Source organism: Hemitrygon akajei, chromosome 10, assembly GCF_048418815.1.
Source record: "Hemitrygon akajei chromosome 10, sHemAka1.3, whole genome shotgun sequence".
Classification (NCBI taxonomy): domain Eukaryota; kingdom Metazoa; phylum Chordata; class Chondrichthyes; order Myliobatiformes; family Dasyatidae; genus Hemitrygon; species Hemitrygon akajei.
The window spans coordinates 57628988-57655269 of record NC_133133.1 but is presented as its reverse complement, the minus strand read 5'-3'; the positions used below and the strand labels follow the sequence as shown (position 1 = coordinate 57655269).

At 39.2% G+C, this 26282-nt stretch overlaps 1 protein-coding gene across 1 annotated transcript in view; it reads left to right on the top strand.

Annotated features, from left to right (window-relative positions):
* Window positions 1–12863, top strand: part of pof1b (POF1B actin binding protein) — a 121517-nt gene extending 108654 nt beyond the window's left edge. The window contains exons 12-16 of the mRNA XM_073058384.1: window positions 1645–1767; window positions 4251–4379; window positions 7023–7090; window positions 11265–11384; window positions 11619–12863. Of these exons, the coding sequence (XP_072914485.1) occupies window positions 1645–1767; window positions 4251–4379; window positions 7023–7090; window positions 11265–11367 (423 nt within the window). The 3' untranslated portion in view covers window positions 11368–11384; window positions 11619–12863. The remainder of the gene's footprint in view (window positions 1–1644; window positions 1768–4250; window positions 4380–7022; window positions 7091–11264; window positions 11385–11618) is intronic.
* The last annotated feature ends 13419 nt before the right edge of the window (window positions 12864–26282 follow it).

Sequence of the window (26282 nt, the reverse complement as noted above, 5' to 3'; positions counted from 1 at the left end):
ATTAGGGGAATTTGCAAAGAGGTGGCAGATGGATATAGTGTCGGAAAGTCTATGGTCATGCACTTTGGTAGAAGAACTAAAACCATAGACTATTTTCTAAATGGGGAGAAGATTCAAAAATCCAAGGTGCAAAGGGATTTGGGAGTCCATGCAGGATTGCCTAAAGGTTAGTTTGCAGATTGAATTGATGGTGAAGAAGGCATCTGCAATGCTAGCATTCATTTCAAGAGGACTGGAATATAGAAGCAAGGATGCAGTGCTGAGGCTGTGTAAGGCCCTGGTGAGGCCTCACAGAGTACTGTGAGCAGATTTGGGCCACTTATTTAAGAGTGTGTGCTGACATTGGAGATGGTTCTGAGGAGGTTCATGAGAATGATTCCAGGAATGGAAGGGTTATTGTTTGAGTGGTGATTGAAGGCTTTGGGTGAATCTAGGACCAGAGCTCACAGCCTCTGAATAGAGAGACATTCATTTTGAACAGAGATGAAAAATTTCTTTAGCCAGAGGCTGGTGAATCTGTTGGATTATTTGCCATGGGCAGTTATGAAGGCCAGGGCCCTGAGTGAATTTAAGGTGGAGATTGATAGTTATTGACAAGTCAGGGCATGAAAGATTATGGGGGGAAGACAGGACAATGGGGCTGAGAGGAAAGTGGATCAGCCATAATGAAATGGCAGAACAGACTTGATGGGCTGAATGGCCTATTTCTGCTCTTATGTCTTGCAGTCTTCTGGTTATAACTCAATTACTTTAAAATGTTTCACTTTAGATTATGTCACACATTTTAAAATACTGTGTAATTGGCATTTCATGATTACTGGCGAATTCAGAGTTGTACAATAAAGAAATGGTCTATTCAGCACATGATTTGTAATCTTTGTTGAAATCCTCTATCTGCCAGAGGTTAGAACTTGATTGGCTTTTGGCAGCCAGCAAAGCAACGTGATCACTTCTACATAAACTCAGCCCAGCCCAAACTTTTTAAATCAAGGCCAGAGCCCATACTTTGTATCGCAGAGATTTTTAGAATTCTGCAGTAACTTCCTGGGCCAAATTACACCTTATGAATTTTAAAATAATTTTAAACAAAATGGCTGCATTTCTATAATTTCTGAAATGTACTGTTTCTTTATTCCCTGATATTCTATGATCGTGATTAGATCCGGCTTTACGGAGCAACATGAATGAAATTGTATAGAATATTGCAATTAAGGCAATTACAGTGTATCCTAAATAGCAAATTTTAAATTGTGGATTTTCTGCAACCAAAATACTTTGACGCAATAGTTAATTTTGTGGCAAATGCACTAAGCTGTATATTATTGTCCAGCTTACCCACAAATGGCTGGAAATGAGCCCAGAATTCTGTGGAACAAATTTGTTTTATCCTACATCACCATGCAAATTTTGGGTGAAAATGAATTATTTATGTGCTTTGGGTTGCACCTGTTCTTCTGAGAGGATGTTTTTACGTGAGCAGTTGGGTAACTTGTTGCAGGATTATGATGTGAACTAATGGGTATTGCATACATAAAATATAGTGGTGAAGAATACTGACTTCAGTGATATTTAATGAATTGACTTGAACTTTAAATCGCCACGCAACCATAGTTTTACACTGACATTATTATTTGCTATTCACAGTTAACCAAGAGCCCAACAAGTCCAACCAGCACTTCAATATTTAATACAGAAATTTCAAATAATTACTATGAAATGGTCAATAAACTCCGTGAAGAAAAGGACAAGGAGATCAGTGCTTTAAGGGTATGGAAACTTTTTTTCATTATGTTGACCCATGTGGGAAATTGTAAAATCGTAACACTTGTGTCTGGATTGACTGGAAGATCTATCCAATGAGTCTCACTCTGATATTCTTGCAGTGCAGTTTGTATTTTTGAGTAACTTTTACCTATATAAAAAAAAATTGGTACAAAATTTAAAAATGACTATTGAATTTGATTTACCGATTGTTATGAGTTATCTGTATAAATAAACTATAATTGAAATCAATGTCCAAGTCAAAAATTAATGAGCCTATTAAAATGATGGGTGCTGCTCAGTTGAAACAAATTGAAGAACCGATAGCCAAGGGTTGAAGGAGTTCAGTGTGTAGATAAAATAGAGAAGCTGTGGTGGTTCTCCTTGGAAGAGCAAAAGCTGTGAAATCCAGTGGGGGTATTTTAAATCTTGCAGGTAAGAAATTAAATGGGGAAACTTTTCCCATTGACAGAGGGGTCAAGAATGTGGGGACACAGAATGAAAACATCACAAAGAGAAATATAGGGGGCATGTGAATTTTATTTCACACAGTGAGTGGTCATCAGCACCTGAAGATCATGTAAACTTCCAAAGGAATCATTTCTATGTTTCTATGAGTCCAATGAGCTTCCAAGTAAGATTTGGCTAAAGTTAAAGCACAGGAAATTAAAGTTGAATTCTTGATTTGTTTAACAGGGAATATAGAACACTATAGCACAGTATAGGCCCTTTTGTCTACGATGTTGTGCCAACTTTTTTAACCTACACTAAGATCAATCTACTCCTTCCCTCCTACATAGCCTTCCATTTTTCTATCATCCATGTGCCTATCGTAAGTGCTTCTTAATGCCCTCCAATGTATCTATCTGCTTGTATCACCACCCCTGATAGGGCGTTCCATGCACTCTCTGTAAAGAGCCTCTGACACCACCACCCCCCATACATCATTAAAATGATGCCCCCTGGTATTAGCTATTTCTACTTGATCTATGCCTCTTTGGAAGTTAACACATAAAAGCAGAGAAAAATAGACAAGTACTTGAGTTAGAAAGGAGTGACTGAATAAGTAAACACATTCAAGAGCCAAAAATCCAAGATTTGTAATGACTCAGGATGGGTTGTATGTGAACCAACATGGTTGCATCATAAAATTAAAAAGACTCATAGACAGATGAAGTTAAGGAAGTGTGCAGATACCCATTTTGGAGTAAGCAAAAATGAAAGGTCATGGGTTTTTTTTTCAAAATAGACATTTGTAAGTTTTTGTTCTTTTGGGTACAAAAGTGTTACTTTTGTAGATATTTATGTATTTGTGAAATAGTTTGGCATAAAAGCGTTTATCATGGCGAAGTTTTTTTTACTCCATTGGTATTGCTCTCTTTCATACATACTGAAAATAAACTGGTTTATCTGCTACATTTGCTGAATTCAATGCAATTCTACTATAATAACTAATTCTCTGGTGGTACTTTTGAGAGAGTATTTTGATGAAGGTTGCTTTAATATTTCTTGTGCATCGTTTATTGTTAATTACTTGTTCTAGAATCAAAATGATTGTATTTCCTTAGACTTACTGGGTAGCTGTTTATTTACCAGCTTGGCACCCTGGCAAATCCTTTGATGTAATATACGTACCCACCTGAATATTTCTCCCAGATTAAATTTATACCTAGTCCTGCTTACTCTGATCTTTATAAATCTGTTTGCACCTTAGAAACATATTCCAATTTAAATTTCAATTAAATATTTATATTGACATGAAATCTGTACTTTCTCCAGTCCAAAGTGCTAACCAGTTGGCATCAGCTTTTAGCTGCTTTGCTATTAGACATTGGTAAGGCGACTTCTCTTGTATGAGTCGCTTTCCTTTGAAGGCTAGCACCATGAGTCGCTTGGATGAATAAAGCACTGTTAAGGGTCTTGTAACCCAACTCCATCTGATGCCTCCCTCCATGAAACTACTGGCCCCAAGTGCCTCAGATAAAAATGTTCCATCCTTGTACATGCCTTCCTTCCTTCCCACAACTTCAACCTTTAAGTACGCATCCAAGCGTACCCGACACTGCTTAGCTGAGTCTAATCATTTCCTCCCAACCTTCACTTAAATTTACATCTTTCTCTGTTCCTCTCTTTTGATTCTTGCATCTTTGACCAGACTTCGACACTTGCGTATTTAGGCATTCTTATTGGGCTGTCTGGCCATTTTGTTTAAATTCAATCTCTGTTAAAAGATGCCACTTCAATGCAGGTCGTTGATGCTTGTTGTCCAGGCCAACCTTCCCAATGTTTCTTTATTAATTTGGTCAAATCTATGAACAGAAATTTTTGAAAAGAGTCCAATTATTTGGTCTTTTAATAACACTTTAGCCATTTAAAATGTGTAAAAGCAAGTGTTACCTGGCATCTCTGTGTAATGTTCCTTTTGGTGCGGGGGAGCTCATTGTACATATGAACTATTGATATGCCCTATTTATTTACATAACTCTTAGTCACAAATCAACAACATGAAGCGAGAAATGTCATCAGGGCAAGACAGTACCAGCAGCTTGCAAATGAAGTTAATGCAATACAATAATAGCCTGACTGAGAAGGATTCTATTATCCAAAAAAAGAATGAGGTAAGATCGCATGGTTTGTCTCATTTCATTGACACTGTCACATTCATTTGAATGAATCAATAGTCAAATATAGGACAGCGCTCTGTATTGTGGTTTTGGGTTAGCACTGCTGTGCCAGCATGGGTTTAGACTTCATATTTTCCATGCACATCAATCCAAAGTCAACATTTAGATCATTGATTGTGTGGCATCATTGTACATGTCTGAATTAATTCTGCTGCTATCATTCTTTGTTAACCTTTTTAGCTTCGGTAAACTACAAGTTTCTAACTCGTGTCACTTCTTGCCCTGAAGAATGATTGAACAGGAGCTGCAACTTCTCAATTCAAAAAAATCATTGAACGGAACCGTTGATTCTGTTCCTTACGCCACAACTGTTACTTCCTGTATTCATCTGTTGCATGGTCCAGATATCCAGCAGCTGCAGTATTCTGTTGCACCTTACTGTGCGTGTGCCTCAATAGGTCTGCAGGAGATCCAATCCAGAGGCATTTTACCTCCTTCCAATCCGCTCAGTCTGGTTGCTATGTTTCAAAGCTCTTGCTTTTATTGGTGTGGAATACTTTGAGTTTTCTTGATTTAGCAGCAGCTTCTGGAAGCATCCAGAAGTGATGTAAACATCTGTAATCTGTTCTCTCTGGGATTTTCTCTGACCCTATGGTGTATTCCAGTGGAATATCTCCAACTTGATACTGTTCTTATTGAAAATCATTTGAATTCTTTTATGCCCAGTTTTTTCTAAATTCTTCTTTGATTCTTGGGATAATTCAACAGTTTTGAATGGTCCTGAGCTAGGAGGTTGTGCACTACACCCCTTCTCCACCCGAGAACCATTCCACCTCTCCAAACGGTTATGAGGAAATGCATGCAACTACTGTGATGTTAATTGCAAACTACTTTCTATTCGGGAAGGTATATCTGCACATTTCATTCATTCCTAGCCATGTGAAGCATTCCAGTTGTCGAGCTTCGACCATGTAAAGCAGGGCAGTGGTTTCAATAATGCTGCAATCTACATTCTAGGAATTCAAAGCAACAGCAAAGTGATGTCAGTATTTGAAAATTTAAGACAAGTCTCAGTTTGTAACCACACAAATCACAAGCTTGAAAACCTGCCAATTGATGTTATCTCCGGACTGTAACAGACTAGAATTGGAACTCGGCCTATTATAGCCTTGTTGGTAAAATATTACTTCAGTCTGAGCCCTAGGTTATTGAATTGACTTCACGTACACGAGGAGTAGAAAGCTTTACGTTACGTCTCCATCTAAATGTGCAATCATGGTAATTTATAATAAATAGAACAGTCAGTGTAATATAGAGTACACTCAAATCAGCGTGAGTTTATCAGTCTGATGGCCTGGTGGAAGAAGCTGTCCCGGAGCCTGTTGGTCCTGGCTTTTATGCTGCGGTACCGTTTCCCAGATGGTAGCAGCTGGAATAGATTGTGGTTGGAATGGCTTGGGTCCCCAATGATCCTTTGGGCCCTTTTTACACACCTGTCCTTGTAAATGTCCTGAATCACAGGAAGTTCACAACTACAGATGTGTTGGGCTGTCCGCACCACTCTCTGCAGAGTCCCGTGATTAAGGGAGGTACAGTTCCCATACCAGGCAGTGATACAAGTAGTCAGGAAGTTCTCAATTGTGCCCCTGTAGAAGGTTCTTAAGATTTGGGGGTCCATACCAAACTTCCTCAATGGTCTGAGGTAAAAGAGGTGCTGTTGTGCCTTTTTCACTACACAGCTGTTGTGTTCAGGCCTTCTGAGGTCCTCAGTGATGTGGATGCCGAGGAACTTGAATTGGTGAGGCTGCTTGGGATGGGTACCCTGCCTTCAGTGGGTGAAAAGCTATTTTGCTTTCATTGATAAATGATTTCAATAAGCAGGCAGTTTTTGACACTTATAGAGTGAACATCAGAAGAGTTGATAATTTATAAACATTAGATGACATTTGATCCATATATTCTAGGAGCTGAATTTAAGTAAATAAGTACACAAGTAAATATATGAACTCTCAAATGTACAGATGCAATAGAGTTAATCCTGTCTTCACACTTTAGTAGAAAGATGTCCTAGTGCTCTGTGACTTCTAATTTATTAATGAATGCTATTGTGTGGGTGTAATTTCAGTCACCAATGCTGAGTGTAATCTTGCTGATCAATAATACTTTTTATAATTGAAAATGCATGTGATACGTTTAACAAGAATAAAGGGAGTCTAAATGTATTTTTAAAAGAGTTCAGCAAAAATAAAAGCTATAAAAACAGTAAAGATAAGTCCTGGAAACACGGGGAGTGACTCACTTTATATGTAGTCAGTGGAACATGGCATTAAATCATTCCCTGGCATGTATGAGGATGTTATCAGAATCCTTCTGCAAGTTAGCATGGACAACATGATTTAACCACACCCACAAGAGCATCAGCTATTATTTGGACAGAAAACAATTGCCAAGACCATATCTGAAATTTGTAAAATAAATAAATGGATGGGTTCCTAAAGTTCACAAAAAGATTCTCTGTGATAGCATTTGGGAATACGCCCTACTGAGCATTGATCGATATCTTGAGTGCTCCTGTAGGAAGAGTTATGGTTGAATTTCCAAGAATGAGTCTCTGATAACTTTTAATTTCCTTTCTAGGAAATCATGAGACTGAAATCTTCATCACTTGGGTCAAATAATGTGACGCATACAGTCATCACAAGGCGGTAATCTATGTTAACATTTTTTTAAAAACTGTAAGATTATTGGATTACTACTGGCCTGTCAGCAATTGCTTTCATAAAGTTAGCACTTTTTTTTTCCAAAACAGATGTAGTATACCTATCGTATTGAATCAACATAAGGGTACCAACCAATTTGATACTAGTTTTAGCCAACATAGTTATAGTCTTGATAAAAGTACTGGAGAATGTCATATCATAAGTTACCAAATAAACATATGGAATATTTCATGGATGAGGCTGTATTGCTGATGTATAGAAGCCTACGGGAATTGGTTACATCTTTGTGAAATTTTTGATTCAGTATTTGATAACTGACAGAAGTAATGGTGTTTTTTGCATTGCAGCATGACTATTGTTATATTTTCAGTCATTCTCCTCAGTAAAGAAGGAAGAAAAATTACAAGCAGACAATTAAAGTGCAAGGAATAGTGGAGGAATGAATTGTTCGGTTTTACAACAAGCGGATTTGGAACCAGAGTATTGGAAGCAATATATCGATTATGCATTCTTGGTTCTTGTGTGAGATCTGAAGTTCATGCGGAGTAACTGAGAGACTGATTTTTTTGAATGATTGAGTCCCAAACAGCATTAGATACAGCAAAATAGTAGGGCCATCAATTGATGGTTATTAATCCAGAGGATAGCAGTGATGCTAAGTGACTGTTTTCATTTGTGATCGACGAAAAAAAGCAATAGAAGTTGTCTGTTCATAGTGATGGTAATATCTTCTCCAGGCTATGCACTTTGGATAGCTCCCCACCACCCGCTGCTGGGCTTCCAAGACAATTCCTCTCATGCTATTAGGCCCCAGGTCAACTTCCTCTGGAATAGTTCCCACAGATAGGAAGGGTAGTAAATGTAATCTGACTCTGTAAGAAAAGAGAGAGAAAATAAGGAACTTGTAGATCAGGTAGCTTAAAGTCAGTAGAAAGGATAATGTTATTTGGGAAATAGTAAGAAGGCATTGTAAAAATAGCTGGATTGGGTATAGTTATCATAGACTTGTCAAACATTTTTTATAAATCTATTAAAGATCTTTTGAACAGCAAAATGCATAAATTTAGAGTTCCACTGCTTTAGAATTCCAGAAGGCCTTGGAGAAGGTGTCATTCAAGTGCCCTTTAAGCAAACTATGGTGATGCAGATTGAAAACTGTAGGAATATGTAGAATATACAACATTAAAACTTAGAACAGTGCAGCAAAGGAACAGGTCCTTCGGTCCACAATGTTGTGCTACATCAGCTAAAAAGTAAATTTTTAAAAAGCCCAAAAACTAATCCCTCCTACCTATACAATGTTCCCCCATTTTTCTCATATCCATGTGCCTGTCTACAGACAGACAGACATACTTTATTGATCCCGAGGGAAATTGGGTTTCGTTACAGTCGCACCAACCAAGAATAGTGTAAAAATATAGCAATATAAAACCATAAATAAATAATAAGAAAATAATGCCAAGCGGAAATTAGTCCAGGACCAGCCTATTGGCTCAGGGTGTCTGACACTCCAAGGGAGGAGTTGTAAAGTTTGATGGCCACAGGCAGGAATGACTTCCTATGATGCTCAGTGTTACATCTCGGTGGAATGAGTCTCTGGCTAAATGTACTCTTGTGCCTAACCAGTACATTATGGAGTGGATGGGAGTCACTGTCCAAGATGGCATGCAACTTGGACAGCATCCTCTTTTCAGACACCACCGTCAGAGAGTCCAGTTCCATCCCCACAACATCACTGGCCTTACGAATGAGTTTGTTGATTCTGTTGGTGTCTGCTACCCTCAGCCTGCTGCTCCAGCACACAACAGCAAACATGATAGCATTGGCCACCACAGACTCGTAGAACATCCTCACCATCGTCCGGCAGATGTTAAAGGACCTCAGTCTCCTCAGGAAATAGAGACGGCTCTAACCCTTCTTGTAGACAGCCTCAGTGTTCTTTGACCAGTCCAGTTTATTGTCAATTCGTATCCTCAGGTATCTGTAACCTTCCACCATGTCCACACTGACCCCTTGCATGGAAACAGGGTTCACCGGTGCCTTAGCCCTCCTCAGGTCCACCACCAGCTCCTTAGTCTTTTTAATGTCTCTTAGAAGTCTCTAAAGTATTTGCCTTTACTACCATACTAGGCAGCACATTCCAGGCATCCAACAATCTCTGAGCAAAATACTTACTCTCACATCCCCATTGAACTTACTCCTTCTTATCTTCAATGCTGCCCTCTGGTACTGAACATTTCTACCCTGGGAAAATTATGCTTCCTATCTACTCCATCTATGCGTCCCATGATCTTATAAACCTCTATTAGATCTTCTCACAACTTCTGCTGCTTCAAAGAAAGCAACCCAAGTTTGTCCAGCCCCTCACGATAGCACATTACCCTCTAAACTAGGCAACATCTTGGTAAACCTCTTCTGCACCCTCTCTAAAACCTCAACATCCTTTCTACAGTGGCGTGATCAGAACTGTGTGTGCTACTCCAGGTGTGGTTTCACCAGAGTTCCATAAAGCTGCAACATAACCTCCTGACTTTTGAAATCAGTGCCTCGACTAACAAAAGCAAGTAGATTGAATTGTGAATAAGTAGATTGAATAAATAGTCATGGTTTGAAATATGATACAGATTGGTGCTGGAACCCAGTCATTATGCTTTGCTGATAGGAAGTTGTGGGCCTTGAGGAAATTGTAGATACTGTAGGTTAAGAGAATGAGCAAAGACATTGCAAATGGAATATAATGGTTGAAAAAAAGTTATTTACTTTGATAGGAAAGTAGAAAACTGTATTTTTCTAAAAGGTTAGAAATTGATAGATGTAGGTGTTTGGAGGATCACAACCTGGAAGTTAACATGTAGTTACAGCAACCATTTAGGAAGACAAAAGGTATTTGAAACTTATTAGAGAATTTGAGTCTAAGACTAGAATTGGTTTGCTGTAATTACATAGGGTCCTGGTGAGACTGCACCTGGAATTTTGTGTATGGATCTGGTGTTCCTACTCAAGAAGATCAGACCTGTAGAGAGGAAATGCAGTGATGGTTCACCAGCTTCATTACTGAGATGTTGTATGAGAGGTTAAATGAATTGAACCTACAGTATAAAATGTTGAGTTGGAGAATAAGAACTGGTCTCATTGGAACAGACCAACTTCTTGGGAAGCTTGACATGTTTGATGTGAGAATGATGGTTGCCACAGCTGGAATGCTAGAACCAGGAATCACTGCCTCAAAACAGGCATTCAAGGCTGAGCTGAGGTGAAATTTCTTTGCCCAGTGCATCATGACTCCTTAAATTTTACAGGTTTTGGGAGGATCAGCTAAGAGCATCATCAAAATGAAGATAGATATTTTGATATTAGAAGAAACAACTGATATGGTTATATGCAGGAAAGTGTTTCTGAGATTTAAAAGTTGAGCTGTGATCCATTTGATTGGAAGAGTATACTCAAGCAGCCAAGTTGCCTGCTGTTTCTGTTCGGTTTTTAATTGTGTGCCTCAGCTTATTTGATAATGTTTCACATTGGTGGGATGACAGAAATTTCAATGCTCAAGTTGCTGCAAATGGAGGAAAGAAGAAATCCAAAGATCATAGAACTAGAGGAGGTTATAAAGGAAAGGGGAAATCTCTTGGTAGATTTTGAACATGATGAAAATTTGATTTTGTATCCAGAGAAGCAATACTTTGAATTATTCAAATTCAAAATGAACTAATTTACTTTGTTTCAATAAATATATTGGTAGTCTGTTATTGTTAACAATATACTTGATTTTTTAAAAATTGACAGCTGAGCAAAGTAGCATCCTCAGCTGGTGTGATAATTAAGCTTATGAGGAGTTGCTGAGTCACATTCCATGGTGTTATGATTGATGCTCAAGGAACATTGTCTTGTCTTAAATTGCTGTGAAAGTTTTTATGGCTTCGTGGAAATGTGATACACAAAAGATTCAGCAGATGCTGGAAAACCAGAGCAACCTTACAAAATGCTGGAGGAACTCAACAGGTCAGGCAGCATCAATAGAAATGAATAAACAGTCAACCTTTTGGGCCAAGACTCATCTTCAGGACCTGAGTAGTGAACTGATCTTCCAATTTGTATGTTTATTTCAATTGTGATGTGAATGCTAATGAAGGATAATTTTACCTTTTTGTTCACGCTGTAGATACCTTGATTATCCAATTCTGGGTCTTTTGAAAGATAGTAAACTAACTTCACCAAGTAAAGAATTTAAGACCGTTTTAGTTCAAAGGAATGGAAGATATTAAGCAAAACAAAAACACAGGTACAGTTCATCTAAGTTTAAGTTAATTCTTTCATCTGTTAGGTATCCAGCAGAATGCTGATGAACCCTGTAGTGTTTCTAAGAAAGTTTTTAAACACACAAAGTTAGATAATGGTGGAAGAATTTAAAGCTACTGATATTGAAGGTGGTTTTGCTTATGTTCACACAGAGTACATTAGGACTGAATTCAAGAATAATCTTTCATAAAATCCATTCTTTTTAATTTTCTGTTAGGAATTTGTTTCAGCATACTGAAGACTAATCCAATGCAGTGGGAAGTACTTACTAGTTTTCGCAACAGAAATTGCTCAACGTTTTCTCATTTCATGGTGGTCTGTATTAGTTTATTTTAAACTGCTGTTTATTATTGTTTAATCCATATTGAAGGCTGCAGGTGTGAGGGTTTGCTATTTTACTTTGTAATGTTAGAATTATATCAAATGTAACAAAAAAGGTGAATGGTATGAAGAATAAAGTGTATAACCTGGAAAAGAAAATAAATGCAAGCTAAGAGAGTACCCAGTTAATGAGCCAGTGCTTTCTCTCTGCATATTGAATGGTGATAAATTTTGGATAATTGTGTATTATTATATGAAAGGGTTTTTAAAAAAACTACATTTAGTTCCATTTTCACTTGGGCAAAACTGATTTAGAAGTAGCAATGCACAAAAGAGCATTTTATTTGTTATTGCTTTTATTTACTTGTAAATTCACCCAAGTATATGTATGCCAATAATTAATTGGGTATTTATAAAAATGGATAACCTTTTGTTCTGAAGACATTTTGTCATTTGATTGTGTTTTATTGTATATGACAAATTCATCAGCATTCTAAATAGATTTTAAGGTGTATAGAATTTCTTGGTGACTTTGAATAATTTTTTCTAAAGATTAAATTTTATTTATATTTAAAATAACATTTGCCAATTAAGAACTAGTGTTCTCTGAAAATTAATACACCTTACTTTGAAGTATAGACAATGACATTAAACATTCTAATTTTAATCAAGATTTACTCATTTTTGTTCCACACAAACAATAATATTTGTATTAAGTGAAACACTGCTGATTCAAATTTTAGAGGCTTGGAGGATGAAACTGATCATTATATACGTTGTTTATTTTAGACTTTGTGGCTAAAGAAAATATTTTCAGTGTGCTTTTTTTGTGCAATAAGCAACTTCAAAATTTTGCAACTGACTTTATTATGTACATATCTCAGCTATTAGTTTGAATGTTGGAAATTGTTAACTGTGTTATTCTACCGGTCTATCAAACAATTGTATAAGTTTAACACGGCCTTTATTTCATACACTCTGGGATGTTAGAAATTGCTTTGTTTTAAGTTAGTACAAGTAGATTTTTTTGTATTGCTTGGAAGCTTTTAAGGGTATGATAATTTAAGAGATAGCCAACACCACAGAATGAATTTCTATGTATCCATGAAATTAAAAAAATAAAATTTTTTGATAAAAATTGCCTTTTGTCACCCTATATTATTTGTTCTGACGCTTGTCTTTTTAAATGAGATCCTAACGCAAACACTAGGCTTACTTTATTACTTGGATTACTTTAGCTATAGCTTGTGGCACAAAGGGAGAAAGATTAGACCTTGTTAAATATGGTATCTACTGGACCATCTGGTATCCATTGGCATATATTGCACAAGAATTGCTCTCTATTTTTGTACATAACTAGTATTCTATACATAAGATTCAAAACTGTCATTTCCATGCCCCTTTAAGTGACAATGATTCACAGTACAGTTCTATTTTTAATGCAAATGTAAAATGCAACAAAAATAAATCAAATGATAGTGCTCACCAACACATTGCTGCTAATCTGCCTACAACTGCTCTCCCTTTATGTACAAATAGACACCAGTTTTGCATTATTTTCACTGAATGTATATTTGTAAAAATAAAAGTTACTTAAGCTATGAAATTACTTAATATTAGAATTTTTTTGCCACTTGCACAAGAGTCTTGGATGCGTAAATATTGGTTAAAACGCAATTTACTGTACCCAGTGGCTCAGCTGAACATGTAACATGCATATTAAGTAAACATGGGCTAAAACAAGTTTGTATTATTGGAGAAGCGAACAAGGCCCTCTTTAAGTAGGTTGTCAAAGAACAGGAGTGATGCGGCTACTTGCAAAGTCTGAAGAATGATTGTCAATTACTGCTTGCATATGCTTTTTATATCAGAGAGCCACCTTCTAGGTGGACAGACCTGTAAACCGAATAGTTTTATTTACACATTAAATGCACACAATCAGTCCATTACTACCATGCTCTAAACATTCCCTCATAAATCATAAGCAATTATTTAATCTAATAATCTTTTGTTCCCTCGGTATACATAAGAAGCCATATGGCTTTCTCATTCTTAGTAAGATGGGAGCTGATTTGATCCTTGGCTTCATGTAACCCTCAGATCCTCATTGTCCACAAAATAACATTCATAGCAATCTGGTGCAGAAAGATTAATAGTTCCTCCTCGTACCACTCGTAAATTGATATTCACATCCTATGATTCTTCTTAGCTCCCCAGAGAAAATGATCTTTGAACATTTTAAGGTAGAGGTAGATAAAAGCTTTGAGCTTGAGAGTAAAAGATTTAAGAGGGGTGGGCAAGAGAGTGGAATTGACATTGCAATCAAATCAGCTGTGATCTTACTAAATGCCAGGGCTTTTGGGGCAAGGGAGTTACACCAGCTCTTTCTAATTCATATATACACAGCCAATGGGGATCATGTGCTCAAACTCCTTGGCAATTGGTTTTGCATAGTCTGATTCTGAAGCAGTGGATGTTGTCTATATGGACTTCAGTAAGGCCTTTGACAAGGTTCCTCACGGAAGGTTAGTTAGGAAGGTTCAATCGTTAGGTATTAATATTGAAGTAGCAAAATAGATTTAACAGTGGCTGGATGGGAGATGCCAGAGAGTAGTGGTGGATAACTGTTTGTCAGGTTGGAGGCCAGTGACTAGTGGTGTGCCTCAGGGATCTGTACTGAGTCCAATGTTGTTTGTCATGTACATTAATGATCTGGATGATGGGGTGGTAAATTGGATTAGTAAGTATGCAGATGATACTAAGATAGGTTTTGTGTGGATAATGAAGTAGGTTCTCAAAGCTTGCAGAGATATTTAAGCCAGTTAGAAGAGTGGGCTGAAAGATGGCAGATGGAGTTTAATGCTGATAAGTGTGAGGTGCTACATTTTGGTAGGAATAATCAAAATGGGACATACAAGGTAAATGGTAGGGCATTGAGGAATGCAGTAGAACAAAGTGATCTAGGAATAATGGTGCATAGTTCCCTGAAGGTGGAATCTTATGTGGATAGGATGGTGAAGAAAGCTTTTGGTATGCTGGCCTTTATAAATCAGAGCATTGAGTATAGGAGTTGGAATATAATGTTAAAATTGTACAAGGCATTGGTGAGGCCAAATTTGGAGTATTGTGTACAGTTCTGGTCACTGAATTATAGGAAAGATGTCAACAAAATGGAGAGAGCACAGAGAAGATTTTCTAGAATGTTACCTGGGTTTCAGCACTTAAGTTACAGAGAAAGGTTGAATACGTTATGTCTTTATTCTTTGGAGCGTAAAAGGTTGAGGGGGCACTTGATAGAGGTATTTAAAATTATGAGGGGGATAGATTTGACGTGGATAGGGTTTTTCCATTGAGAGTAGGGGAGATTCAAACAAGAGGACATGAGCTGAGAGTTAAGGGGCAAAAGTTTAGTGGTAACGAGGGGGAACTTCTTTACTCAGAGAGTGGTAGCTGTGTGGAATGAGCTTCCAGTAGAAGTGGTAGAGACAGTGGTAAAATTTTTTTAAATTTTATAATTTAAAAAAAAAATTGGATAGGTATATGGACAGGAAAGGAATGGAGGGTTATGGGCTGAGTGCAGGTCGGTGGGACTAGGTGAGAGTGAGCGTTGGGCATGGACTAGAAGGGCCGATATGACCTGTTTCTATGCTGTAATTGTTATATGGTTAGTGGTTGTCATTGAAGAACTTTAAAAAGGATGTGATTTGGGAAAGGGCTGTTTACTTTTTCCCAGAGCGATGAACCCAGTGATAAAAGTATCTCAAACAATTGCCAAGCTACAAGTATAGGTTAAAACTAAATAAGAACATAAATCAAACAAAACTGCTTCAAATTAAAATGTTTTTGGTTTATAAATAATTATTCTAACATTACAAAAAGTTCATTCATTAAGCTGATATTTTCCAACATTAAAGATGGCAGTCAGTGACTCAATCACAATGGATTTAGTTTTTTTAAAGTCTGTTACATTTGCAAGTTTATGCATATATCCTTCCTGCACACTGAACAGCAACTTGCCCTTACTCTGCAATTATGTTAATGTACTATGAGTAATATTATTCTATCCAGTAGATCTTGCTGAATTATCTCATGCAGAACAAGTTCAACTAAATTAAATATTTTGAAGAAAAATATCTGTCAAATATGTAAATCACTCCACCCTTTATTGAATGCTTTCAAAGACTGAAAATTCTCATAACCTGCTTTACTTGTTTTACTTATTCTGATGAACTTCTTGTTACTTTTAAGGCCTCCACCCAATTTGTTTGCCAGAGTTTACGTAATGTCATCCTGAATCTCGAGTCTAATGTTACAATCACCTAGCAACACATCTTTTGTAAGATTGTTAACGTCTAACTATTGTGATTCCCCAGTGGAGAACTGTTCGAAGCATAGAATTATTTTGATTTAAATATTAAGTCATGTTTCTCTTAGGTCAATGATAATGATGGTATTTAGATTATGAAGCTTTGTTGCAAAGCTTTCAACCTGTAAATGCAAAATGTAGGACACTTTCTTGTATCAGTTACATGAGCAATTAGATCTACATAAAGGAAATCAGGATTGTCCCTTCATAAGGAAGGATAAGCTTACAACAGACTGCAGTGACACATTATGAATAGTGAGTTTGCTGTGTGAGGAAAGATTAAGCAGGATGGATCTAAAATATAGTCACTAAAGCTTCTCTGTGGATTGTCACCTTGTCGTGGTGGAGAAGCTTGTGTGGTCCTGAGATCCCAGGAGAGATGCTGTCTGGAGCTATGCTCCGGTAGGGTCACCCATGGCGGTAAGGGCGAGGGTGAGGTCCCTGACAAAGAACAATCCAACCAAGGCCTCAACGGTGGAACAGGCGGACGAAGTTACTTCGAACTCAACGGCTGATAAGGTGGATGAAGGCTGCAACAAATCCATCAGCTCCAATCGTTGTGGTTCCCATGCCACTGGAATCAGTTGGTTGATTTGTGAAGCACGTGTGCTTCTTGGAGTGCAACATCAAGTACACGTTAAACAAATACATGCACAGGCGTCTTCGAGGTGTGGAAACAGAACGAAGGCCATCATCCTCGACCTCGAGGGATAGCCATGGCGATAATCACAAAAGACTGAAGATGGACCAATGAACAAATTGTTGGAAGAATATCAGCAAGTGCAGCAGTAATGGCAGGAGTTTCCTGGGTGTAATTCAGAAGATCCAAGATCAGATCATCCCAAAGAAGCTGCCGCATTCTAAAGGGAGGATGAGGTAACTGGCTGACAAGGGAAGTCAGAGAGAGCATAAAAGCCAAGAAATGTTTAAAAACCAACAGAAATAAAATAATTAATAAGGAGACATGATAAAACAGAAAGAAAATTACCCAATAATATCAAAGATGGTACCAAAAGGTTTTTTTTCAGATATATAAAGAGTAGAAGAGAGGCAAGAGTGGTCATCAGACTACTGGAAAAAGAGTAAAGTGTGAAGTGATACAATTTGGAAGGGTGTACTTGAAGGCAGAATATTTAATGACCGGATTCTCAGCAGTGAAGAGTTTGTGGGGTGCATGTCCGTAGATCTTTCAACATTGCTGTGCAAGTTGATGGGGTGGGGGCGGTGTGTAAGAAACCACATGGTGTGATGGCCTTCATTTGTCAGGAGATTGAGTTTAAGGGCCATGAGGAAATATTGCAGAATATTACAGAATTTTAAGCCACACTGAATATCATGTTCAGTTCAGGTTACCTCAGTTATAGGAAGGATATGGAAGCTTTAGAAAGGGTGCAGGGGAGATTTGCCAGGATGCTTGCCTGGGTTAAAGGGCGTATCTTATGGGGGTAGGTTGAAAGAGCTAACGCTTTGCTGTTTGGAGTGAAGGAGGTTGAGAAGTGACATGATAGAGGTGTATAAGATGATGAGGGACATAGGTAGAATGGACAGCCAGCGACTTTTTCCCAGGTGGAAATGGCTAATTCAAGAAGGCATAATATCAAGGTGTTTGGAAGGAAGTATAGGTGGGGATGTCAAAGGTATTTTTTTTACACACACAGATTGGTGGCTCCATGGGACACATAGCCAGGGGGTTGTAGTAGAGGCAGGTACATTAGGGACATTTAAGAATCTTATTTAGGCACATGGATGATGGAAAAATGGAGAACAATGTGAGAGGGAAGTGTTAAATTGATCTTGGAGTAGGTTAAAAAGTCCGCACAATATCTTGGTCTGAAAAGGCCTGTACGGTGCTCTACTGTTGTGTTATGGGGTGAAGCCAGAGAATGGAATTGAGAGAGAAAAATAAATCAACATTGAATGGAGGAGCAGATTTAATGGGCTGAATGGCCTCATTCTCCTCCTATATCATATGTGGAGGCAAAGAGAGAGTTGATATTTCAGGTCAAGATGCTGCATCAGATCTGTGTGAAGGTGAGAGTCAGTTTTAAGAGGTGAGGAGGAGTGAAAAGATTGACAGGCAGATGGGGCCAAGTGAACTAGGGAGGGGTAGAAATAATGACACAGGCAGGGAGGTCATTATGGAGTGAAAGTACCTCAGGAGAACACAGGCATAAGATATGGAGGAGGTGGCAGTTGGGTGTATGGATTGACAAATGAATAAGTAAATATAGAAATGTAGTTGTTACAATGGATTCATAATCAAAGTCTTGGTCACTCTTTTCTATAGATATAAGTGAGTCCTCAACAGTACATTGTCTCTCCATGGCCATCTAAATCCTGAAATTTTTCTCAGCTATGCGGATGTATCAAACTTGAGGATAACTGTGGTGTTGCCTTGCAAAACACAGGCTAAATATTCTCAATTTGGATTAGACTCGCTGCCCTGCGATGAAAGTATGGGAACCATGGTGTTTTTATTTTAGAAGCCCACCACCTTGTGTTGACTAAAAGTATTGCAATGCTTAGCATCCTTCATACATTCTAGCTTACATTATCAATACTTAAATGCATAGCTACAGCAAACAAGCATCTACTGTAGTCCTAGTGGCTCCACATTCACATATCTCACTCCTAACCCACAATTACCCTGACTCCCTGATGCCCCAAAGGACCTAATGCTCCAAAACCCTGATACTACTAATCCCCCAATGCAGGCCCTGATCTAAATCCCATTCCCAAAATTCAAAGGACAGATTGAACACCCCACTTCAACTCCAATTCCCAAAGGGTTTATGGACTATCAACCCTGTCTGCCCATTAGCTTCAACCTTTTCTTTGCATGTTACATAGCACCTGAAGGAAAATCATTACTCTAAATTAGTGCAAATGAAGAATGTTAAACAGAAATTGGCCATTCAGCATATCATGACTATCTTGACTAATCTGTTCCACATTCCTGTCTATCCTTGGTAACCCTTCACACCCTCATTAACCAAGAATTTAGCTACTTCAGCTGTAAAGTTGTTCAAAGACGGATTCTACTGCCCTTTGAGGAGAAGTTTTCCAAAGACTCTGAATATTCATTTGACACTACATTTGTCTTAAACAGATGACCTTTTATTTTCAAACAGTAACTCCTTGTTTTAGACTCTCCCTTAAGTTTCTCCAAACCTTTAGTAAAACCAAAAGTTGCCCATTCCTGGTATTGGTCCATTTTTTCCAATGTTTTCACACCCTTCTTTAACCAATTATAATTCTAGGTTTCTGATTTCTGAGTGAGCAATTTGGGGAAGATGAGAAGAGCACAGATTACGGAAGAAAGAACAGAAATACATGAGGCATATGTTATGAAATTTGTTTAACTTTTTGGCAACAGTACAATGCAATATATAATAATTGAGGAAAAAACCAGAACTGCAGTATGAATAACTGCAGCTGACTAATTTTACAACTCTCTGCATCTTACTTTGATCTTGTGCAGTAGACCCTGCCCCAAAAACCCCTCATACCAGATGGTGATGTAGCCAGTTACAATGCTCTCCACGGTACATCATGAGAAATTTGTGAGTGTTTTAGGTGACATACCAAATCTCCTCAAACTCCGAATGAAATATAGCTATTGTATTTTCTCCTTTATAGCTCCATCAATATGTTGGGTTCCGGTTAGGTCCTCAATTATATTGACACCCTGGAACTTGAAATTGCTCACTCTTTCCATTTCTGATCCCTTTACAAGAATGGTTTGTATTCCCTCATCTTATCCTTTGGTCTTACTAATGTTGAATGCAAGGTTGTTGCTGTGACACCACTCAACTAGCTTTTATATCACATTCCTAGAAAATGTTTTATCAACCCAAATTTCATGTCAAAAAACTGGGTAAAATGTAGTATGGATAAATTGGTACATGGGTCTGAAGCTGGATTTACTCAGGACCATTCAGGAGGCTGCAAACCTCACAGATGAAACATGATTTTAGTGAGGCAGTCATTGATATTTTATGTGTACATAATAAAGAACTTCAATTCCCAGTGTGCTATCCCAGAGGTGACATTAGGGAGCTGGTCACATACCCTCTTGAAGCCATTTACTGTAAATAAAATGTATTAGTTTTACCCACGCTAAGTTTGTACTTTATCAAGAGCAAATAGTACATGGTGTCAGAAGTCGGTGTGCGGTCTAAACATGGGGCATAAATGACCCGTGTATGGCTGAGAAAGAGGGATCCTAGTTATGATAGGGGAGAAAAAGACTGTGCTAGAAGCAAGTAAGGTTGGCAGCCAGCGAGGCAACAGAGCACATTGTGTCCAGAAGATCACAGATTCATCAAGAGAAATCCAGGTAAATGCCATCATGGGTAATGCACGTCCTCCCGCACTTTTGCAGTTTACTGGCAATCTAACTGGTAACTGGAAACATTTCAAACAGCGATTCAATATATATTTAGTGGTGAGTAGAGCAGGAGCATCTATCTTTCTACATATAATTGGTGAAGATGCTTTGGATGTCTACAACAACTTTCAAACTGATGATACAGCCTTTACATTGGACACTCTGATGTCAAAATTCGACGTGCACTTTGTCCCAAGTGAAAACGCCATGTTTGAAAGGTATGAGTTAATTTCCTGTGACCAGAAACAAGGTGCTAGCTTTGACTAATATTTAGCTGAGCATCTCACACAGAGTAAGTCCTATGAGTTTGCAGATTTGGGAGACTCACTAGTTACAGACAAAATCGTTTGCGGAACTTCAAATAATGGGCTCAGAGAAAGATATAACACCTGTAAAAGGCTGTGAATATGTGTAGGGAGGCAGAGACCATCCAATCACAAGCTAAGGAGCTGCACAGGGAAGAAACAACAGTGCATGCTGTGAAAACAGAGGGGCAGAGCTCAGGGCGTTTCCCAAAGCCTCAGCGTAGCAAAGAGGTAGGCTTAAAAAGTAAATACAGCAAATGTGGAGAAGGTGCCCTGCTTATGGGAAGTTCTGCAATGATTTTGGAAAGAAGAATCATTTTGCAAAGTGCTGCAAAGTGGAGGATAACAAGAGAAAGGTGCACACCGTCTGGTATGCAGGAGGGAGGTATACTGCACAGGACCAAAAGAAGCTGCAGAGGGTTGTAAATTGACTCAGCTCCATCTTGGGTACTAGCCTCCAAAGCCTCAAGGTGTCTCAGAAAGGCAGTGTTCATTATTAAGAACCTCCAGAACCCAGAGCATGCCCTTTTCTCACTATTACCATCAGGTAGGAGGTACAGAAGCCTGAAGCACACACTCAGTGATTCAGGAACAGCTTCTACCCCTCTGCCATCCGACTCCTAAATGGACATTGAACCAGTGAACACTACCTTACTTTTTAAATATATACTTTTTTTGTTTTTTGCACGATTCTTAATCTATTCAATATTCATAAACTGCAATTGATTTACTTATTTCTTCTTCTTATTATTATTATTACTATTTATTTATTACAACTTAGACCCTACCTTACCTACTAACTACTGACCTGTTTCTAAACTTCCATTCCTGTCAAAGGTTCTCGAAAAGTTTATTCTCAGTCAATTGCTGCCCTACCTACACCAAAACAACATCTTGGGAAGATCTCAGTCATGTTTTAAGGCTTATCATAACACAGAGTCTGCCCTGCTGGAAGTGTACAATGATCTCCTCCTCTCTCAACTCAGGTGAGTCTGCATTTCTAATTCTTCTTGACCTCAGCGCAGTGTTCGATACTGTGCATCACGCCATTTTAATAGACTGTCTCCAGTACAGGGTTGGTGTTGACGGCACTGCCTTGAACTGGTTCACATCCTATCTCAAAAATAGAAGATTCTCCATCAACATTGGCAAATCTTCTTCTTCCCCAGCTAGTCTCTCCTGCGGGGTCCCACAAGGTTCCATCCTAGGTCTCATTCTTTTCTCTATATATGCTTCCCCTTGGCTAAATCATTCAAAAATATGACATTTCTTTCCACTGTTATGCTAGCGACACACAGCTTTATCTCCCCCTGAAACCAAACAACCAGTCAAATCTAGTCAGCCTCATGAACTGCCCTGAGGACATAAAGTGTTGGATGGCACAAAACCTCTTGCAGCTGAATGAAGGCAAGTCTGAAGTTGTCCCCTGACTCTATCAAAGTGATTACCAATAGTCTTCGTAACCTGTCCACCCTTGTCAAACCCCATGTCAAAAACCTTTCTATGATATTTGATTCCACCTTTAAGTCTGACAAGCAAGTTAAGGCAGTAGTAAAAGCCAGTTTTTTCCAGCTTCATACTATTGCCAAAATCAAGCAGTTTCTGTCTTTCAAAGTTCTCGAGGAAGTCATCCACGCCTTATATCCTCCCGTGTGGACTACTCCAACTCCCTGTATATTGGGATTAGTCAGTCATCCCTGTCCCGCCTGCAACTGGTCCAGAACGCTGCAGCCGGGTTCCTGACAGGTGCCCGGAAGAGGGACCATGTCACTCCTATCCTGGCCTCCCTCCACTGGCTGCCAGTACAGTTCAGAATTGATTTTAAGATTCTCCTGTTTGTTTATAAAGCCCTAAATGGGCTGCCCCCCCCCCCATATATCACAGACCTTCTAACCCATTATTCTACTTCCAGGTCCCTCAGGTCAGCTGACTCGGGGCTGCTGGCTGTCCCGCGATCTGAACTTAAGCTCAGGGGTGACCGCGCCTTTGCTGTTGCAGCCCCTAGACTGTGGAACAACATTCCCCTCCCTATCAGATCTGCCCCCTCCATCGACTCTCTTAAATCCAGGCTCAAAACTTACTTTTATTCACTAGTGTTTGAATCCACCTGATGTGGCTTGTGCCTAGGCTGATGTATTGTTTCTTTTGTGCCTATATGCTGTTTGCCTTGTTGGTTATGTCTGTGTTTCTTGTATTTGTGATTTTAGCTAGCTGCTCTGATCCGTACAGCACTTTGGTCAACGTGGGTTGTTTTTAAATGGGCTATATAAATAAACTTGACTTGACTTGTCTATTTTAATCCTTTCTCTTCTTCTACATAATGTATTGCATTGAACTGCTGCTGCTAAGTTAACAAATTTCAGGACACATCCCGGTGATAATAAACAAGATTCTGATTCTGAAGTCTTTGCAGATTCTTTGCATACTGTTGGTGCTGGTAAGACAGAATGGATTGGTCGAGTGATTGTGAATGAGACAGTAATTCCATTCAAGTTTGACTCCAGAGCCCAGGTGAATCTGTTGTCCATGGATGATTACAAGACTCTCAAAGTAAAGGGCAAGGTTTATCCAGTTAAGTTAAAAGTGACAGGCTATACTGGAGAGAATGTTCTAGTAAAAGGGGGCTGTATAGTTACCTTCAAGCACAAGGGGCAGCACCTAAAAGCACAGCCACTGATTGTAGAAAAGAGAGTACAGCCAATATTATGTCTGAGTGACACACACAAAATGCTGGTGGAACGCAGCAGGCCAGGCAGCATCTATAGGAAGAAGCACAGTCAACGTTTCAGGCTGAGACCCTTCATCAGGACTGTGGAAGGGTCTCGGTCCGAAACGTTGACTGTGCTTCTCCCTATAGATGCTGCCTGGCCTGCTGTGTTCCACCAGCATTTTGTGTGTGTTGCTTGAATTTCCAGCATCTGCAGATTTCCTAGTGTTTATGTCTGAGTGCATGTGAAAAGCTCAATCTGGTGAAAAGAGTTTTCACAGTGACTCCACGGACCAAAGATGACCACACATCACTCACGGAAAAGTACGCAGATGTCCTTCAGAGGCTCGGATGCTTGCCCGGGGTACACAAAATTCATATAGAAGGGGCAGCGGCTCCTGTTGTCCATGCATGCAAGGAAGTTCTGTTTGCACTTGGAGACAATCTTCAACAAGAACTAGCATGCAAAGGAACAGATAAATGTTGGGCAGAAAACTGAAGAACCACCAGACTGGGTGAGCTCACTGTTCATTGTGCAAACGAAAACTGAAGCATCGCAGATATGTCTAGACCCAAGAGATCTCAAATTGCCAACACAAGTGGAAATCACGTCCTGGTTTGCAGGTGCCAAGTGGTTTAGCAAACTCAACACCTTGTCTGGGTTTTGGCAGATGATGAGGCAAGTTCGAGACTGTGTAGTTTGAACACCTCAGGAGGACGATAACACTTTGGCTACTGTATGGGATCCTGTCCGCACCAGAAGTCTACAATAAAACCATCCACCTGATCTTTGAGGGCATACCTGGTGTGGAGATCATGAAGGATGACATCATCATTTGGGGGTCCACTAAGGAAGAACATGATGTACGACTGAGACAGGTGCTTGACATGCATGGAATATCAATTAGAAATAAAATAAAGTAAGTTTGGCATTAAGACACTGAATTTCATAGAATGTGTCATACTGAAAGAGGCCCCAAAACAAAGAGGAAGTGAAACATTTCTCGGGGATGATGACTTACTTGACTAAGTTCATCGCTCTTCTGTCTGCTGTGCCAGCACCACTTAGGTCACTCCTTGAGCAGCGAAATAAGTGGATTTGATTTCACAAGCAAGAAGAGTGTTTCCAGGTGCTGTAAAGAATCATAACTGAAGAGCCTGTGCTGAAGTTTACTGAAAGGATCTTGGCTGATGCGTCCCGGTACAACCTTGGAGCAGTACAACTGCAGCAGCATGACAACACATGGCAACCTGTGGCCTTTGCATCAAAAGCTTTAACAAGTGTGGAAGCCAACTATGCACAGACAGAGAAAGAGCTTCTTGCCAGCACATATACATGCAAATAGTTCCATCGGTATATCTATAGACAGGATTTTGAGGTGGAGACAGACCATAAACCACTGGTCTCAATTATGTCCAAACCACTGAATGACTTTCCCATGCCGATAAGGCTGCAGAAATACGATATGAAGATGACCTACACACCGGGAAAATATATGTTTGCTGGTTAATGCGATGTCTTGAGCAGTCATCAAGACAGAAAAGAGTGACCAAGAGATTAATGCTGATATCCATGCCTGTGTTGACATGATTGTTACCTCCATCCCAGTATCTCCTGATAGAACAGAGAAGATTAGGACAGCAGGAGGGTCAGATAAAACAATGGAAGTATTTGAGCAGACAGTACAGAAAGGAAGGCTAGCAACTAAGAATGACTGCCCAATGTGTATTTGGGACACATTGTCAGTAGTGGAAGATATGATATGGTCTTCAAAAGAAACAGATTTGCGATTCCAAGTAATGCTTCAGAAGATACACGAAGGTCATCTTGGTGAGGAAAAATGTGAACAAAGAGCTTGTGAAGAATAAACCAAGACATCAGTCATACCACTGCTTCATGTAAAATATGTCTTAGCTGCAGACCAAAGCAGCAAGCAGAACTGTTTACACCACACCCTGTTAGACAGGCCACACATCAAATTTAGTGTGGATTTCTTTGAACGAAGAGTAATATTCTTGTAAAGCCTACTTTTAAAAATACCCAGAGGTTGCAGCATTACAATCAACATCCAGCAAAGTGGTCGTCACCTTCCTGAGAGCTGTGTTTGTGAGGCATAGAGTTCCATGTGAAGTGGTATCAGACAATGGCCCACAATCTTCAAGCTGTGAACTTGAGTCCTTTGCCAATGATTGGGGTTTCTGATATATAGCGCCAAGCCCACACCACCCAAAGTGCAATGGCTTAGCAGAAAGGTCAGTCAAGATAGTGAAGGGTCTCATGAAGAAAGCACAAGGTGGACAAGAGGATTTACAGAAGTGCCCCATTGCAGAATGGACTTTCACTAGCCCAAATGCTGATGGGTCAATGCATACACACTGACCTTACAGTGCACAAAAACCTGTTGACACATAAAGGAACACGCAAGATCAAATTGGCCAAAGAGAAAGGAAAAGGAAAACAGAAACAGTATCATGACAAGACTGCAAACATCCTACCAGTACTGAAGCTTGGAGATCACGTGCAAATCTGAGATCACAATTCTGGCACATGGTCCATTTGAGTATATGTGGAACAGGGAGTTGCTTCACATTCCTGCCAGATTCAGATAGAGCGAGGAACACACCTCTGAGAAGGTATTGTGTGGATCTACGACCACTAGCTCCAACCCATAGCTGTGATACATCACCTGCCAGTACACCAGAGGGACCAGCAGATGTGAAAAATAAACTTATTGTTCAGAGTTAGCAGAAAGACACTAACATCAACACAGCAAGTGAAAGCAATCTATCTA